This window comes from Epinephelus fuscoguttatus, linkage group LG10 (genome assembly GCF_011397635.1).
Source record: "Epinephelus fuscoguttatus linkage group LG10, E.fuscoguttatus.final_Chr_v1".
Lineage (NCBI taxonomy): Eukaryota > Metazoa > Chordata > Actinopteri > Perciformes > Serranidae > Epinephelus > Epinephelus fuscoguttatus.
Genome location: NC_064761.1, coordinates 39,168,351 through 39,186,894, shown reverse-complemented (window position 1 = coordinate 39,186,894; position 18,544 = coordinate 39,168,351). Strand labels below are relative to the sequence as shown.

At 40.9% G+C, this 18,544-nt stretch overlaps 1 protein-coding gene across 6 annotated transcripts in view; it reads left to right on the top strand.

Annotated features, from left to right (window-relative positions):
* The first annotated feature begins 2,249 nt into the window (after positions 1-2,249).
* The window catches only part of LOC125896193 (AP-1 complex subunit sigma-2), a 39,635-nt gene continuing 23,340 nt past the window's right edge, over positions 2,250-18,544 (top strand). For 3 of the 6 annotated variants that reach the window (XM_049588583.1, XM_049588579.1, XM_049588582.1), the window contains exons 1-4: positions 2,250-2,327; positions 3,644-3,822; positions 10,061-10,169; positions 10,286-10,423. In XM_049588583.1, coding sequence (XP_049444540.1) covers positions 3,644-3,822; positions 10,061-10,169; positions 10,286-10,423 — 426 coding nt within the window. In that variant the 5' untranslated portion in view covers positions 2,250-2,327. Of the gene's footprint in view, positions 2,328-3,643; positions 3,823-10,060; positions 10,170-10,285; positions 10,424-12,900; positions 12,932-16,196; positions 16,272-18,544 lie in introns of those variants that run through there. The other 3 variants (XM_049588581.1, XM_049588578.1, XM_049588577.1) reach the window with 3 other exon arrangements.

The following is an 18,544-nucleotide window of genomic DNA, read 5'->3' as shown; positions in this document are numbered from 1 at the left end:
TCAACCAGATGGCAGCCATCTCATTATTATTGCAGCATTTCACACAGGCCAATAAGGTGTGACAGACTGTTTCTAAAGACAAAAAGATCATTCTAAGCTTGGAGTATGGAGGATGGAAAATTCATTAAGAATTACAAAATGAACAAATTACAGTTTAGTTTTTGCACAACAGTGTTTGGACACTGGAATAATCAGTTTCGTACTTTATGACACACTTGGGGCTATTAAAAATACAGCTAATGTCCCATATGCAGACATGATTTAGTTCAAGAACTACTTCCTGCCTCGTTCCTGTGCCAAAGACGTCGCGTCCCAGTGGCTCCAAGGACTACAGACCCGTGACATTGACCTCCCACATCATGAAGACCCTGGAGAGACTCGCCTTGGAGCAGCTCCGGCCCATGGTCAAGACACTTTTGGACCCCCTCCAGTTCGCCTATCAACCATGACTTGGAGTTGAGGACGCCATCATCTACCTGCTCAACTGTGCCTACGCCCATTTGGATAATCCAGCGAGCACTGTGAGGGTCATGTTTTTTGACTTCTCTAGTGCGTTCAACACCATGCGTCCAGCTCTACTGGGTGACAAGCTGACAGCAATGCAGGTGGACCACAGTATGTGCGCTTGCAATGCTGTGTGTCAGCAATACTGGGGCCCCGCAGGGGACTGTCCTCTCTCCCTTCCTCTTCACCCTCTACACCACGGACTTCAGCTATTGCACTGAGACCTGCCATCTTCAGAAGTTTTCTGATGACTCTGCTATAGTTGGATGTATCACCAAGGGTGATGAGGATGAGTACAGGGCAGTTGTGGATAACTTTGTCACATGGTGTGAGCAGAACCATCTGCAGCTCAACATGGCAAAGACAAAGGAACTGGCTGTGGATCTGAGGAGGACCAAGACACCGGTGACCCCTGTTTCCATCCAGGGGGTCAGTGTGGACATTGTGAAGGATTATAAGTACCTGGGGGTACACACTGACAATAAACTGGACTGGGTTAAGAACACTAACGCTCTCTACAGGAAGGGCCAGAGCTGTTTCTATTTTCTGAGGCGACTGAGGTCCTTCAACATCTGCCGGACTATGCTCAGGATTTTCTATGAGTCTGTGGTGGCCAGTGCTATCCTCTATGCTGCTGTGTGCTGGGGCAGCAGGCTGAGGGTGGCGGACGCCAACAGACTCAACAAACTGATCCGCAAGGCCAGTGACATTGTGGGAACGGAGTGTGACTCTCTGATGGTGGTGTCAGAGAGGAGGATGCTGTCTAAGCTATAAACTATCTCGGACAATGTCTCACACCCACTCCACCATGTGCTGGTCAGGCACAAGAGTACTTTCAGTGGGAGACTCATACCACCAAGATGTATCACTGAGCGCCACAGGAAATCATTCCTGCCTGTGGCCATCAAACTGTACAACTCCTCCCTCTGAGTGGCCCTGAGACTTTTTCCACACACTGCAATAATCCAATGTAACTTGTGCAAAAACCCCATTCACCCTGACTGTATATATTCTGTTTGTGTAAATAATCTTGTTCAGCTTACAATATATATATATATTTATTTACGTTTATGTTTGTTAATAATTCCTGTTTATTTAACTATATATTTGTTATTACTATTGTTTAAATTTCTTATATTTTCACGTATCTTTCCTCTCTTGCAAGGAGCACCTGTAACATAAATAATTTCCCCTCTGGGATCAATAAAGTATTTCTGATTCTGATTCCTGATCAAAAACAATGCTTAGTTTTTTATAATTATCAGATCCTACTGATCCCAAAATGCTAGGAGAAATGAAAAATGCTTACCAAACAAAAGCTCAGGGAACTCACTTTATATTTGTTTATATTTATTTGTTCCATCTTACCACTATCTTCTCTTACTTCTTAGAAATTTAGCTTTTTTGTGTTATTTTCCTTTTCTATAAATATATGATATGAGTCTATATATTGTGATGTGTACACCATCAGAAGCCATATCAAACACACTATCTGGCCTTTTAAAGTCCTACATTTACATCTTCAAACTGATAAAACTACAAACCGCCTCCATTTAAACATTCAGCTGATGCCTCCGCTGATGACGTTTTAATGTGCGGAACCATCTGGTTTCTTGTGGCTTGATTGATGCGTGTATCAGCCAATCACATCTGCGATCTCGAGTTAGAGGCATGGATGGGCGGAGCATACCAAAATATCTAAGCCAATGAACAACGCTGTGAGCGCCTCATTGGCCAATCAGAAGCTTGATACCAAGTGGCTGTGTATGTTTCAGGGTGGGTAGTTCATTTCTTCAGAGGCGAATACAGTGTTGTTAATCAAGGTAAGTAGTTTTTAGCGTGTTTTATTTCGTGTTTTATATTAAAATGTTTTTACACACTCGGTCGCGTGTCGTGTTTTAAGCAAGCTAGGCGGTAGTTGAGGAGGCTAATGCTAACCGCTGAATAACGGTGTTAGCGGTACTTCCGTTAGGTTGTGTTGATAAAAGACGAGATGACGATTTCAGTCATGTTTTGGGGTTTATTGCGGAGAGCTTTTAATGACAGTCACATGTTATTTATTACAGTGTATCTTGAATTAAAAACATTAGAGATATTGTCTCTGTTTAACTGTCCAGGCTGAATTTGAAGTTAAATGGTGCGCTGTTTATCAAAAACACATGGCAGCACACCAACACGCAAATAGCTTAACAACTCACTATGATACTGACATTATGTATGAAGTTATTACATGAATGCTGTCATGAATTTCCTGAGATTGTTTGATTGACTTGATTAAATGTAATTTGTCTTGCTAATTTCCTGAGCACCTGCCACATGTCATACAATAAGGGACTGTTCTTTACTTATCAGAGGAGGGGTGTGACTGTGTTTCTTTATTTTGATTTATTTTTTATTTTTTTGCAACCATCTCCGAAGCTACAGATATTTTCCTTGAGCCTCCCTGAGTGACCATCAGAAAATGCATAACTGTCCTAGCCATAAATTAGTTTATCATATTTTAAAAACGTACTCTGTGATGTTTGAACTTCATCCAAACAGTTTATTTTTGGCCAAATTGTAAATACAATGTAGAATAAAGTGATTTTGATTAAATATCAGTATTTTAAGCTCAGATTTGTCATGTTTTTTTTCCTGACAGAAGCATTCGTCTCACATAATGTGTCCAAGGACTGTCATAAAATTGAAAACCCAATGATAATTTCTGTTTGTACAGTATTTAGCTATTATAACTGGTGTACTTTGGGTTATTTTTACAGAAAACATAAGCCTGCAGGTTCAGTTCAATGTTTTTTTTGTTTTGTTTTTAAATACAACATTTAAATTTGTATGCCCCTCCCTTAAGCTGAAAAATAAAAACATAAGTCCCTAAATGATTTGAAATACCTCCCTCCTTTTTGCACCCCCCCCCCCTCAAAATTAAGGAACAGTCCCTAATAGTTTCCTCAGTTTGGCTCAAGTTGTCAGAATCACTCTGGCTCTTGATATCGACATCTGGTTTTAAATGAAAAGTGATTAGATGAGTTCGTTTGAAGGCTCTTTGTCTTTTTCCGCAGATGTCTTTTACCACCCACCCCTTCCTCTCATCTCTCATTGTGTTTCACAGCTCCTCTGTTCTTTTTTCCCCTCTTCATTTCAGATGCAGTTCATGCTTCTATTCAGCCGACAAGGCAAGCTCAGGCTTCAGAAGTGGTACGTGCCTTTGTCTGATAAGGAGAAAAAGAAGATCACCAGGGAGTTGGTGCAGACGGTCCTGGCTCGAAAGCCCAAAATGTGCAGCTTTCTAGAGTGGAGGGACCTCAAGATCGTATATAAGAGGTGTGTAGGATTGTTTATGAACAAAATGCTGTCTGGTTGAGCGCCCACAGAATAGAGATGTTTCACACTTCTCTGGGCAATTCATAGACCCATCATTCATAGACATGGCTCAGTTGGAAAAGCAGGAGAAAGTGTTATCAAAGTGACGAAGGCATCATGACTGCACTCGGACTACAACGAGAAAGAGCATTAATTTTGCCTCATTATATCCTGTTGCCATGCCAACAGACGGGCAGGCAGACTAACGGTGAACTTGAGTGACCCATTCGGGACAGACAATCGAGGTGCCAACCGGTCAGCAACTTTGCACTGTTGCACAACCAGTCTAATGTTAGCTCAAAGTAATTACTTTGCCATTTTATATAATTATTTATATATATTTTCATGTGTTAACAACAATTCAGTGGACTCTTATTGCATCTTATTAAAGCATGAAGGTGTAAGTGATGGATCTAGTTGCACTGCAGCAGTCAAGGGGTGGGAATCGCCAGAGGACCCATGATACGATGTGAAAAAACAGTACGGAGTCATATACCTGAGTTCCAGTGTTGTTAGCATGTAACAAAAGCTTTCGCTTTTAACACCGCTGTATGGACACAGATCTTTGCACATGAAGAACATGATGGACTGTTATTTTCTCAGCTCTCTCTGAGTTGGATGGTAGTTTTGTCAAGCTAAGTGTGTCCAGTGTTGGTTGATTTTTTGGCGGAGCGGGTGTAGCGTTAGCTTGACCGTCAGCGGCTAACGTAGCTCTGGACGGTGGAGTGTGAGATGGGCCCTCATGTTCAGAGTATTTTATTCTCATATGTCACTGCTTGCAAATCGCATGTGTCATAAGTCCTCCTTTCCTTCTGTGTTTAAAAATTTAAAATAAGTCCAGACGTTCTGATTTCTTTCTCTGGTGCCTCCATCTTTGTTTGGATGAACTTCCTGCCAAATCCCGCTGCCTGAGACCTCTGCTGACCTCACCAGGAAAAAAAATCATCAGCACCATCTAGTGGACGGGGAAAAAAAGAAAATGTTTTTAATAATTCTACCACCAAAAATTGTATTAAAATGTGTATTTGCAAAAAGTAATAATGTCTATAAAAAAGATTGATACTTGGTGTCTGTGTGTCAATAAAATATCGCCACATAAAATATCGCAAAACTATTAAAGCAGCTGTGCGGAACTTTACGTTTTCGTTGATTATAGCGCCCCCTTTGGTCGAAGCGGTATGACACCCACAGCCTGGTGTCGTAAAATCTCGACTGCAGCCGGCAGTTACCACATGCATTTGTTTTGGAGAGCGAAAGGAAAATCATAAATGTTCTGGTGTAGCTCTGAATTTCTTATAAACTGAGGACAACTGCCTGCTGTATATTTGTGTTCATGGTCACAGTCACAGATAATTTTGTGGCGTTTGTTGTAACGTTACTAGACAAAAGCGGTTCACATCAGTTAACGTTACATTTAGCTTGCTTATAAATTCCATGTCGTCATATATTGAAGTGAAACAACGTCTAACAAGTTGCGGTATAGTCTCTAAATAAAATCAAAAATTACATACCTGTTGATTAGGAAAAGGGCCAACTCGGGATCAGTTTTAAAACCTTTCAAATCTCTCAGCTCTCTCCACTTGGTGAATGCCCGACCGAGGTTTACACGCGTTTGGGCTCGAGCCCTACCACTGTCCCGTTTAGCCTTCTTCTGTTCTTCTGTTCTCTTCTTTTAGATGGTGCTCCTTCTTTATCCGCCATGACATCGCAAGTACAGCCAAGTCCTTATAGATACATCTGGTAAAACTGTTATGTGTTCAGCAATGCCCGTTGCGTACCGCTTACTCGCAGAACACTCTCTGTAAACACGGCTCTTCTTCTTCTCTCAATTTATTGGCGGATCACAAACAACTTCCAGGTGCATACCACCACCTACTGTACAAGAGACTACTCCCTACTACATGTCATTTAGCCTGTTTCTTAATCCTACTCGTAAACACGGCTCCTTCTTCTTCTGTGGTTTAATGGCTGCGGGCCGCTGTGGGCGTGCAGACTTACTTCCGCCTATGGGTGCCGTATTCTGGTTTGCTGACTTCCGCTGTGTCTGACCCGAGCCAGGCTACGCTAAATAGCCATATAGAGAAAGGCTTTTTAGTCGCTGTTGGGTTCAAATAAATATGCGGAACTTCAAGGGGGGGTGATACAAACTAGCGACAGTTTTATGAATGGTAAAAAGTTCCGCACAGCTGCTTTAATATCATATTAACCCTTAAAAGTCATTAAATAGTCCTACATTTGAAATTGTGAGGTCTTATTTAATTGATCAAATTTAATTTTGTCAAAACGAGTCAAGCTCTCCTGCATGAAAGTAAAGCGGCAACCTCCGAGGCTGAAAAATGAAGCCAATGCAAATGCCAAACACTGCAGTTCCTCTAATGGCCACTAGAGGCTGGCTCCAGGAGCAAGTCAATCCCCACAGACCACCATGTTAAAATGTCCGACATTACAGCAGAAATAAACATGTTTACATCCATAGTACAACAATGGTTTTGGTCTTTATAGCTGATTTTAACATCCATGACAACTGTACAGGGGGTGAATTTTTTTTTATAAGTCACCTGTTTACATTTTATTGCTGCCCAAAGTTATGCAAATGTAAGTGAGTCAGATCCACAGCTCTACCCTCTTGTCCAAACTTGTCCCCTCAAGCTCCATAAACTAAGATGGCGGTGGCCGAGATGTCGAAGTCGAGGCTTTAAAACTGCAGTTATATACAGTTTATAGGGAAAGTCAACATTTCTCATTAACTTAACTCACTCTAATAACCATATTCCTGCTTAAAACGTATGTCTACAAGGGACATGTATATTTACCTTTACACTGACCTGCAATACTTGAATAAAAAAATATGATTTGTCCCAAAATATGTCTAAAATTTGGTTAAAATAATCTTGAAAAGGTCTTTAAAGCACAAACTGTGAGTGTCTGATAGACACCCTGCAGAATACATCTTTGTCTGCATTGTTCTGTGCAGCTCTCAGCTCTCTAATTGTCTTAATAAAGAGAGCGTCCTACCTACTCACGTCAAAAGAGAGTTTTTGGATACAGCTGTCAGAGTGTTAAAATAATGCCGAAACTGAACAATGGCTTTGCTGAAGGTGAAGAGAAAGAGGTCAGAGAGTAGTAATTACTCTGAGAGCTTTATTCAGTGTTGGTTGAGATGTTGTGATTTTAAGAAGACGTGAAAAGCCACAGACATTTGGAAATCCTTTTTTCTTGTTTTATAATTTTTTTGGGCATATTACCTTTAGGTGAGAAGAAATTAAAATGATGAGGTGTTAGGTCGGTACAAAGTATACCCCCTACCCAACTGAGCCTCAGAGAATAACTGTTGCTGCTGTTTGATATTTAGGCTGTTTATGACCACCAAATTCTGACCCTACCATCTGAATGTGGCAGCAGAAATCCAGACTCATCAGACCAGCCAACGTTTTTCCAATCTTCTATTGTCCAGTTTTGGTGAGCCTGTGTGAACTGTAGCCTCAGTTTCCTGTTGTTAGCTGACAGGAGTGGCACCTGGTGTGGTCTTCTGCTGCTGTAGCCCATCTGCTTCAAGGTTGGACAAGGTGTTGTTGCTTCAGAGATGGTCTTCTGCAGACCTTGGTTGGAACCAGTGCTTATTTGACTTCCTGTTGCCTTTCTGTCATCTCAGTCTGGCCATTCTCCTCTGACCTCTGGCATCAACAAGGCATTTTGGCACACTGGATATTTTCTCTTTTTGGGACCATCCTCTGTAAACCCTAGAGATGGTTGTGTGTGAAAATCCCAGCAGATGAGTAGTTTCTGAAATACTCAGAGCAGAAACATAAAAATAACACATTAAGTATCCCAATTTAAAAGAAATGCTAATAAAATACAAGTGTATTTAGAGTAGAAATCCACCATTACAGTATGTTTTTGTGTTTGGAACATAATTGGGATCTGAACGGGTAAGGGAGTTTGTCTTCATAGAGAAATGATGCATTCGCTTTGAAAGGCTCGACCCTTTGACTTCCTCTTGTCATGGCTGCTGGCTCTGACCACGAGTCAGCTACAGTAAAAGTGCTGTCTCACCTCTCTGTAACAGACAGCTACACTAAACTGAACTGAACCTTTGTGTTTCCTGAGCTTGGCTCTGCCTTCCATTCACTTGCACACAGCAGACAAAGATGGAGAAGAAACAATTTAAGAGTATAATCAAATCAATAACGTCAACCAGTTCCAGTCCTGTGGAGGTTTGACTTTTGTTCCGGTATGTCATGCTTGTCTTTCTAAAGTCCACAGTAGAGTCCACTGTGCCCTCGTTACCTGCTGGTTGTGAGGGATCAACTGACCAGCTCCTTTATTAGCCAATCATCACATGCTTAAAGAGTGCCTGAGGGATTATCAGGGATAAAGAACCATGGCAGAATGAGGCTTAGCTCATACAGCCTCCTGCATCCGGCTTCTGGCTTTTAAATGAATACCCCGTACACAGTAAACAGCAATCTGTAATAATGGCAGAAGTGCTCTCTCAGCACTGTTACAGTGAGCTGGGAGACAGAATATATCACTGGGAGATTCTGTCTAAGTGATAAAAATGCATAAAGTCAGCTCTTCTTGTATTTACTCTATCAGGGTGATGGTGCAGATTTTACAATAAAATATTTTGTTTAGAGTGGAAACAGACAACTTTATAACTTTTCCTCCTCTAGTGTTTCCCAGTGGTGTAATTGTTGGCGCTGCTGTTCCGGATCGCTTTCCCGTTTACTCAAAGCAACGACCACAGTTTCCAGTTTTTTCGCCAAAAACTTTTTTTGTAATAGAGATATGACAACAGTTGTTATTCAGAAAACAACAACAAGCCAGAGGTATCAAAAGTCCAATTATATTAAGTCCTTTCAGAGTTCTAGATCCCTAGTGATGAGTGGATCTTCAAGCGTTTATATATATTAATGTGAACTGCATATATTCTGATCCTCACTCTGAGAAAAAAAAAAGCATTGTGAAGCATCGTTCCTGTGGGCTACAGCAACACTAAACCCCTGAGCTTGCCTGAGAAGGACTAAGTGCACAAACCTGCTATTTTTAAATATCCCATGGAGAGAGACTCTCACTGCAGCCTGTTTTATCTTGTTCTGAAAATGTCGGCGTGCAGCCTCGTTCTGTGGACGATAAACAAGGTGCAGACTGATAAAGGAGGAAATAAAGTGAGCCCTGGACGGAGCAGTGAGTGACAACAACCCCGCCCATATTTAAGAAGACTGTTTGTGTTGGAAACACTAGGGTCTAGGTACCATGTCTGAAGGGTTACTGTTGGTTCCAAAGGTACCACACTGAAAGTGTTTAATGGTAACAGCTGACCGATATCAATGGAGCAGTCACTTTGGATACGTGGACAGATGATTCCTCCAGAATTGGTTATCTTTGTGTCACTTTGCATTACATCAACAGCAAATAGGACCTGACTGAGCGAGTGCTTTGTCAGCCACTCCAGGATGTTGCGATATTGTGATTGCACCACTTAAAACCAATTCAAGCAATCCCCGTTCAGAACGGCCTCGCAGTTTTGTCCACAAGTTTCCCCCACGTCACCACTCACTTCCTTGTTTCTGGTTGTGAAGATGCACATGTATGAGACACCAGCTTTGTTGTTTTTTTTGTTTTGTTTTGTTTCGTTCTTCAGAAAGGCTGCGTTGAAATCAGGCAGGTTAGGTCGCAACAATCCCAGAAAAACCTGCAAAATCTTGAATGGATTGGGGCAGATTGATATGCAAAATACTGTAGTGGGAAAATGATGTGTTTAATCACGGGACTTGTATGAACTTGTCGGGGCTGATCAGGATTTGACTTGGAGATAATTATGGGTAATGGATCAGTTCCAGTCCTGAACCTTGCAATTGCAAGTTTGCCAAAGTACACACATGTAGGACTCTGCTCTTTGATAGCTACCCACAGCTATCAGGGAAGATGAAAGGACTATCCTCTTCCAGTTTTGGTTGCGCAGTGACTGATGCACTGTCTTTGTGCCATAAATCAAGCCTTCATTTTCCCAGGATATTGTACCTGGTGACAAACAGAATTACATTGTGACAGCAAAGCTTATAGGAAACCAGTCTAAATGCTGATGGTGTTATTATTCTAAAGCCATTACATTGTGCAATCAAAATTTACTTCATAATGATAAAATAAAGCAAAATAACTTGTTAAAGACGTCTGGTTTGTCACTGTGTGTGTGCAGATATGCCAGCCTGTACTTCTGCTGTGCCATCGAGGACCAGGACAACGAGCTCATCACACTGGAGATCATCCACAGATATGTGGAGCTGCTGGACAAATACTTTGGCAGTGTGAGTGTCTGATGTCTCCTCTCTCATTCTGTCGTATGTTAGGTATCAACATGGAGCCACCTGTTGAACCTAGACAGTACTACGTGTTCATAATAAGTACGCTTTAATTTCTAAAGGTTTGTGAGCTGGACATTATTTTCAACTTTGAGAAGGCTTACTTCATCCTGGATGAATTCCTGCTGGGTGGTGAAGCTCAGGAGACGTCCAAAAAGAACGTATTGAAGGCCATTGAGCAGGCCGACTTGTTACAGGAGGTAAGTTATCTAATGACATCGCTGTGGGAACAGTAATGATGATTTCATACCATTAGTCACTCTCTGTTTCTCCTGCTTCATTAGTAATCTGCCCTCAGTCTCCATTGTAAGTGTGTCAACATTTGTGATTTCTCAGACGATGTTAAACTGCTTCCTCGCTTAAAGTTATAACCCTTAAGATTTCAGATCTAGTTGAGAAGGTTCAGTGTTACTGGTGGTGACACAGAGTAAGGTTTAATACTTCATATGCAACAAGTATGTTTCCACTGCACTGTTTCGCATTTTGTTGTTGTCCGTACATCAACGTTTCCACCTCATGAAAGCGTAAAACTTCCACTCAGTTTTTTATTTGCAAATGTGCAGAACATTAGATAGAAATACACCTTCTGTGGCTGCTCGTTATTGTTCCATAACTTGCTGCAACATTTAAAACTAACGCTTTTTTGATGAACAGTTGCAGTCAGAGCTACCCTCTGTGATAAGTACATTGTGTTTCCTGTGACTACTTCAGAATAAAAGCTGCTCGTGTTTCATCAGCGGAATGTTTTTTAACTAGCTGCTGAAGGAAATGTTGGTTTTGCATTAGTTTGTAACTTTATTCAGCTCTGATACACCGTGTACACAGTGAACAGTGAGGTTGATATAAAAGAGATAGAACAGTAACACTGGATAACACACTGAAGCATTTGTGAATTCTTATCACATGTGAAGGCAATTTAAATCCAGCGCAGTGATGCCAGACTCCGCCACTAACAATGAAGTCATTATATAGAGAGGCAACTACTGAATGTGAATACGTGGAATGGTGTTTGCGGACAAATTGAAGCCTGGCCTCACCACACTAATTCACAAAGGTCTTTGCACACCAAGTCTGTATTTTATATACATGTATCTTTGTGTTTTTGTAATTTGTCATTCGATAAAAATCGTCACGCACAGAAACCTTGCACGCTGAGTCCAAGTATTTTATTGTTCTATTCAACCTCCTTGGCTGTTGCCACTCTCTGCCTGTGTCTTGCATTTGGCACCGTGACTACTTGAAGAGGCTGAGCTCTCCTTCCTCTATGTTTCCAGACTTTCGTCACGCCGCCACATTTTCTTCTCTGCTTCTTCGTCAGAAAATTCTCTTGACTTTTCACGGATGCTAAATAAATGCAGAAGCCTGTTCCCAAAACTTAAATGACAGATGAAAGCTTCGGAGTCAGTGTGTAAACTTAATTGACACAATGTGAGGTCGTATTAATTTGTAAATGTGCAACAATTTCGGACGAAGAATACAGACTTGATGTGCAGTGGCCTTTAGTCTGAAACCTCTCGGTGCATTTTGAGTAGATGAAGCTGCAGCTGGAGCAGCTATGTACATGACTTGCCCACCATATCTACATGTCAGTCCACGATCAGCCACCCTGCACCTTTTGGTCTGGAAGCAGAAGCCCTGAAAGAAATACTAAGTTAGTGATTAGCTAGCTATGAAGGTTAAAAGAGAGGCAGTGAGGGTTACATCTTGTTACTTGAAGGGTGAATCATGTCTTCATGCACAATGAATCATAAAGTTAATCACTGCTACGTTTGGCCTCATATTTATTCACCAAGACATTGTGTGGTAGCAGGTTTCAAGTAACCGTCCTGTTGGTGGGTTCATCCTGTAGCGGTGGTGGGTGCGGTTTGTAGGGCAGTGTTTTGTAGGCGTCAAACAGAATGTGGCTGCATTTCTGATTCCCAAGGGGTGTTATTAGCGGCCGTAGATCAAATGTCTCTGGACACAACAGGATAGACTTACAGCCAATCAGAGCACCGCAACACGTGAGATGAGCTGTGATGTTGTTGCATCATTTAAAAATAGTACTTCAACAGAAAGTTTAACATTAACTGGGTGTTTTCAGAAATGCCTCAATGACGCTTCTCTTTACTAAGATAGGTTATGTCCCTGGAACAAGGGTATGTGAGACAAAAACGATGTCTTCACATATTTTGTGTTCATTACTAAGGCTCCTCCTGTAGTTAGGAGTCGTATCAACCCCCCCCAATATTAGATATTCGAGTGATTCAAGTCTGGTCAAATGGAAATCTGTCTTAACGGGAGGGGGACGAGACACATCTGCCAGAGCACATAAAACATGACCTGCAACATTCATCTGGTTCCCAGGCTAGAAGAATTGACAACTGTAAGTGGTATCAAACATGTGCTTTGAGTTTGTTAAAATCTTAAGGTTTACAACTTTAAGTTTTCTTAAAGTCAGAGTCGGAGTATCACAGAAAAGTAAAAGCAAAGCAGCTAAAAATATTCGAGGAATTGAAATGTACTTAAATTAGAGTTCACTTCAGAAACGTGACACCTGCTTTATGTCTTGTGATTTCCCTTTCATCGGCTCCACTGTGCTTTATTGTCTCCATTTAGTGTGCTTGATCTCGATCTTGATTTCAGCTGACTTTTTTCTCTCTTTGCCTGTTTATTCTTTCACTGTTGTGATTTGCAGAATATAGACTTTCAGATGCGCCTATTTGCAGGTACAGTTTGTAAAAACCCAAATAACCCTGACTGTGTAGTGTTAGATCAGTAGCTTTAGACGTACTGTAGATTCACCAACACACAGCTAAAGCCAGCAGAAACAACATATCAGCAACAGCGATATGTCAAGCGTCATGAACACTATAGATATTGAAGTTGCTGGTGTGTTTTTCTGCTTCATGTTGACTTGATATCTCTGATATAACTGTAATCCTAGGCACTAACCAATAACTCTTCATCAGCAGCATATCTACATGAAAAATCTTGGTACTAGAAAACAAAATAACATTGAGAGAAAGAACTTTTGTGTCGTTATATCCCCACAGTAGATGTCTGAAAATTAAAGGGAATATCAGTGAATTCAGTTCCAGGTTCAGTTATACAATATGTATTATATTCAAACATGTTCTCTCTGTCGGTGTCACTAAAATGTTCCCAATAATTTGATTCTCCAAACATCATATATCCTTTTGAGTCTTGTATCTGATGGTTGAAGTGAGGAGAGCTCAGGTTGCAGCCCTGAAACAAAGCCTCATTGTCTGCCCTGCTGAGACCACACACAAACACTTCTGGCCCAGATTAGCATTTCATATAGAGGCAGCATAATTACAGTAACAAAACCACAGTGTCACTGCAATTAGGATTCTGGCAGAAGACAAACTGAGCAGCAAACCAACAAACACCACAGCTGTTTCAGCTCCAGCACACAAGACACTCCTTTATCAAAACCAAAAGCTGAACATAAACCTGAATTAGGCAAAATGCACTCAGTATTTGGCGTCATGCAGTAGTCTGGTATCGACCTCGTCAGTGTGTGCAGACTGATGGGTTTACTGGATTTGTTTGCTCAACATTTAGTCAGTTAGCGAGCCAAAAGGCCGCCGCTAATGAGCTCTGGGAATCAAAATCAGGTCACTGCTGGCAAACCATTAACATCCAATGGAGAGTAGAGGTTATGTAAACTGTAGAGAATGACCAATACAAACATTCCTTAAAGTTGGCCATTTGTGATTTTTAAAATGTCACTAAAGCAGGATATTCTGCAGTTTTTAAAATAACCAGCACAAGTAATGTGTGCTGCAGAATAAACTCAAATTAAGTAGGGCTAAGTGTCTGTACTGGATACCTTCAAGATATTGGCCGAAATAACACAGTACCAAGTAGCATCAAAAAGTCTCCAGTCAAACGATACCTGCATTCAGTTCTTTTTATGCTTGGGTCTGATCCTGGACTGCGCCGACTCCCCAGCAGATCAGCAAACTTTCTGTTGCTGCTTTCTCCGGAGCCGCTCTCCTCAGTCAGTCTGTTCAACATACAGTATGCCTAGTTAGCACGTGCTAACACAGCAGTGGGTAACATGCAACACTGAGCCGTTAAACAATCCCAACAAAGTCACACCGACATCAAAGCAGCTCCGCTTTGTTGCTTAATTCGTTGGTGTGGTGTATTTGACAGAGCTGGCAGTTCAGCATGCTGAGATGCCACCAAAACGTTTTAAATTATGGCGACACTACACACCACTCCTTTCACATTATAGGCGTCAAAGTACTCCATTGGTATCGGCATCATTTTAAGGGTAATTGTAACTTTTGAAACGATACCCAGCCCTAGAAATAAGAAAACAGTTGATCAAATGTACCTCAAGATAAATAACTGTGCACATTATCTAATTCACTTACACTGAGATAAGCCATCACTGACCGTTGATAGGCTGTTCATGTATCAGACAGGCTTTAGTCAACTTTACATGAATGTATTTTTCTATTTATTTAACCTTAATTCAACCAGGGAGTCCATTTGAGATTGAAATTTACAAGGTCTCTCATTTACAAGAGAGACCTGGCTGAGGTAGCAGCCAATGAAAACACATTAAAATGCAACAAATACAACATATGATACAAAATTTCACAATAAAACAACAACGATTCAAACATAGTGGCCTCACACGTCTCTGTCACCACATTTAAGGATAGATTAAACCTTTAAAAAAAGCTTTTGGCTATATATATCTTTATGTGGTGGTGCATTTCACTTTTTTACTGGTATATTGTTGAAAATATGACATCACATAAATATTTAATATTATTATTACTATAGAGTGGTGCAGGAACGAGTCCTTAAACCTGGAGATTAGGTAGTATTTCTGCACCCCTGGTTTTCTCGGCTTGAAGTCAGTGGGTTTTTGTTTAGATGTCTGAAATAAAGTCTGTGGATAACACAAGCTTAAGAGACTTGCATGTTTTGTTCTGCTACATAAAATACATCTGTAATTACCCCACTTGTTGACTTTTAAGTTTTTATGTGTCTTAAAAAAAGGCAGTTGCTACCAAGTGGCTAAGCGAGAAAACAGAGTGTCATCACACCGAACACGGCTTTACAGCTCCGTTGAGGTTGTCAGTCATGTGACCATGGTTGTTTGTAGCCTAACGTTAGCTTTTTACTTGTGGTTATTTCATTAACACTTAAAAAAGATACATAAAAGTTGTGTTCATTTCAAAATTATCTTTCTGAACAAAACATGTATGTGTTTCCCACAGAGCTTATTTTCTGTAATAATGCAAAATCCAGTGGAAGAATCCTGTTGGCTTTTTGTCGAGGGAGCCAGAGTGATATTAACTTCTGGTGCAGCCTACAAAAAAATGCCATTCCTCTCTCTATAGCATCAGAGAGTTTATTTTTACAAGAACTAAATCTCAAGGCCTGGCCGTTTGTGTACATGTCGGACTTAAAAGTCGTATTTTGCCTTTGTCATTTCTTGCTGTGTGATAGATCCATCTTCATTCATCATCTTTGTCATGTTGCTACATGCACATCCTGTATTAAAGAGAAGACCAGGTCACGGCAAAGCATGAGGACACCAAAGTTTACAAACTCAGCTGACTTTAAAATGTTATCGAACAAACTTGGAATACAAATGAAGTTAGTAATGAAATGAATAAGCATTAGGAAATCCAACCGTGGCCCACAACCATTAGCTGTGAGGCAGCTGCAGCCCGGCCAAGTCTTTAATCCCTGAGGACAAACTGCAGCGCTGCTCATTGATTTACAGTCAGCAGCACCATCAGGTAGCTCGACTGTAGAGAACATACTGTACTGTGATCCTAAAAGGCTTATGGTAAGTTCCTAATGTCGGCGTTTTCCTTCTGAGTGTGAGCAGTTATGAAGTGAGGAGCTGTCTGAAACCTTTTAGATGATACTGTCACTTTGGAAGAAACAGGGTGGAAACCTCAAGAGTGCCAATCCACGTGTACCCTGTATTTATAGAGCCAGAGTGAAGACTGGGGAAGTTTGCCAAATGAGGAGGTCTTGTAACGAACATAGAGTCCGTCCAGGCATATGGTAACTACGAGACTGATGCAGTGGTGTCAGTCAGTCAGTCAGCATGGGTTTCCAGTTGTGCGTGCTGTGGATTTCCACCTGCATGCACTTCTGTCAGTGTGACTGTCTAATAACTCCTGACAGAGAGTGAGGGTTACAACAGGCATGAGCTCAAACTTGAAAGTTTAGAACATGTCTGAACACACTCAGTTTCACTAACAGGCGGCATAATCCAACACTCTGCCATTTGGATGTGACTGTAGCAGAGAGATTAATTTGAATTTCTAATTTCATGCAAGCAACTTGTGATTTTTAAAATGTTTTCTATTAAAAACACATTTCAAATTCATATTGCCCCTCTTGATAATGGATAATTAAAAGAGCTTTATGCTGCCTGTGTGAAGACTAGTCTGTCGTTTTACTAACAGCACTGAATGAAAATGCAGATTAATGATTCTGTTTGTTTGTAGTTGAAATGGTGGAAACATATTTCTAAACAATAACAATTAACCGTAGTATTTAACATTTATTAATGTTCATTCCACAGGTTTTTATACGTGATGTGTTGTTCCAAAATTTTGCTACCATCTTCAAATATTAAGATATTAAAGGATAAGGGAAGTGTTATTTTACATTTTGTCTTACATTCAACAAAGACTATGTAAAGACCGAAACCAACAATGTTTAAGACTTGCCCGTCTGTTGCACTCAGCGTCAAACTTATTTGTTCCTACTGTTTTTATTGTATTTTATTTTATCAACAGCAGTTTATACAACAGAATTTAAATCATGAGAAGCAAAATAATTTCCCTTGCTGTTCAGATTTTTTCATGATTTAGAAACCGTTCATTTTGGGAGAAATAAAGTGTACATATGAGCGCCATGAAATGAACTAAGCACAAAAGGTAAGGAAATTTGTGTTTGGTAGATTATTACTTTGTATTAACAATGCTTCTTGGCAATAAATCTTATACCGTTGGAAAGCCTGTTTATTTCCCTTTTTAAATGGTGCCACATTTGTAAGGAACATGTATTTGTGGGATGAGCAGCAGAGCTGAGTATGTGGGTTGCACCCATGAAAGATTTGCTAAATTATCTCTGCCAATGCCAAACCGCTTTTTTTTGCTGTTGACACTTGTTTGGTGGATTGGATGATTGATATCTGAAGAAACAAGACGTATTGGCAATTTAACAATTTATTCATTTAACAAACAGGAGCCTCACTAGCGCGTGGAAGAACAATACGCAGCCACAACAGCCTGGCACCTCCTCCTCATGCTGGTCACCAGCCTGGTCACACACTGCTGTGGGATGGCATCCCATTCTTCAACCAGCATTTGTCAACCTGCAAGTCAGCCAGTGTGGTTGTGTTGGTCACTCTGGCACAAACAGCATGCCCAAGCTGATCCCACAAGTGTTCAATGGGGTTGAGGTCAGGACTGCTGGCAGGCCATACCATCCTCTCCACTCCCAAATTCTGGAGGTAGTCTCTGATAAACCCTGCTCTGTGGGGCAAGCGTTGTCATCTTGGAGGATAGGTCCCAGACTGTGGAGATATGGGATTGCCACTGGTTGCAGAATTCCATCTCGATATGTCTGCATTGAGATTGCCTCCAATGAGGTACCAATCAGGTACATGACTGTCAGCACCTGGGGGTACCAGAAGCTCAAAACAAGAGTCAATAGCAAAAAAAAGCTGTTTGGCATTGGCAGAGAAGATTTGGCAAATTTTTCATGGGCGCAACCCACATACTCAGCTCTGCTGCTCATCCCACAAATGCATGTTCCTTACAAATGTGGCACCATTTAAAAGGGAAATAAACAGGCTTTCCAACAGTTTAACTTTCCTTACTTTTTGTGCTTCATTTTATATGTCAGGGGGAGACTTGAGAGGAAAAAAAAAGAATCGCAGTGACATTTGCTAAAATAAACACCATAGAGTCTTCTCTATAATACCTCCAAACAATCAGGCCGTACATATTTCACCCTCTTGGCCCAGTATTTAACGAACACATTTTTCTGAAGACGAAGGGAAAAAGTAATCCTTTCCACAACATAACCACCATACCGCTTCACTGGTGTGGTGGCTAGTCCGAGAGTCTCTGGGGTATGGAGAATGTCCGACGGTAGCAAAGTTGTATCAGTTTTGCAGACTGTACGATGTTCATGGATCGATAACAACTGTGAACAATCATAACTGATATGAGCTACTGTACTGTCTCGCTTAACAGAGCTAAGAAATACACAAACCGAGAGAGAGCCGAGCCGCTGCTACCAAAAATAACCCTTTAATT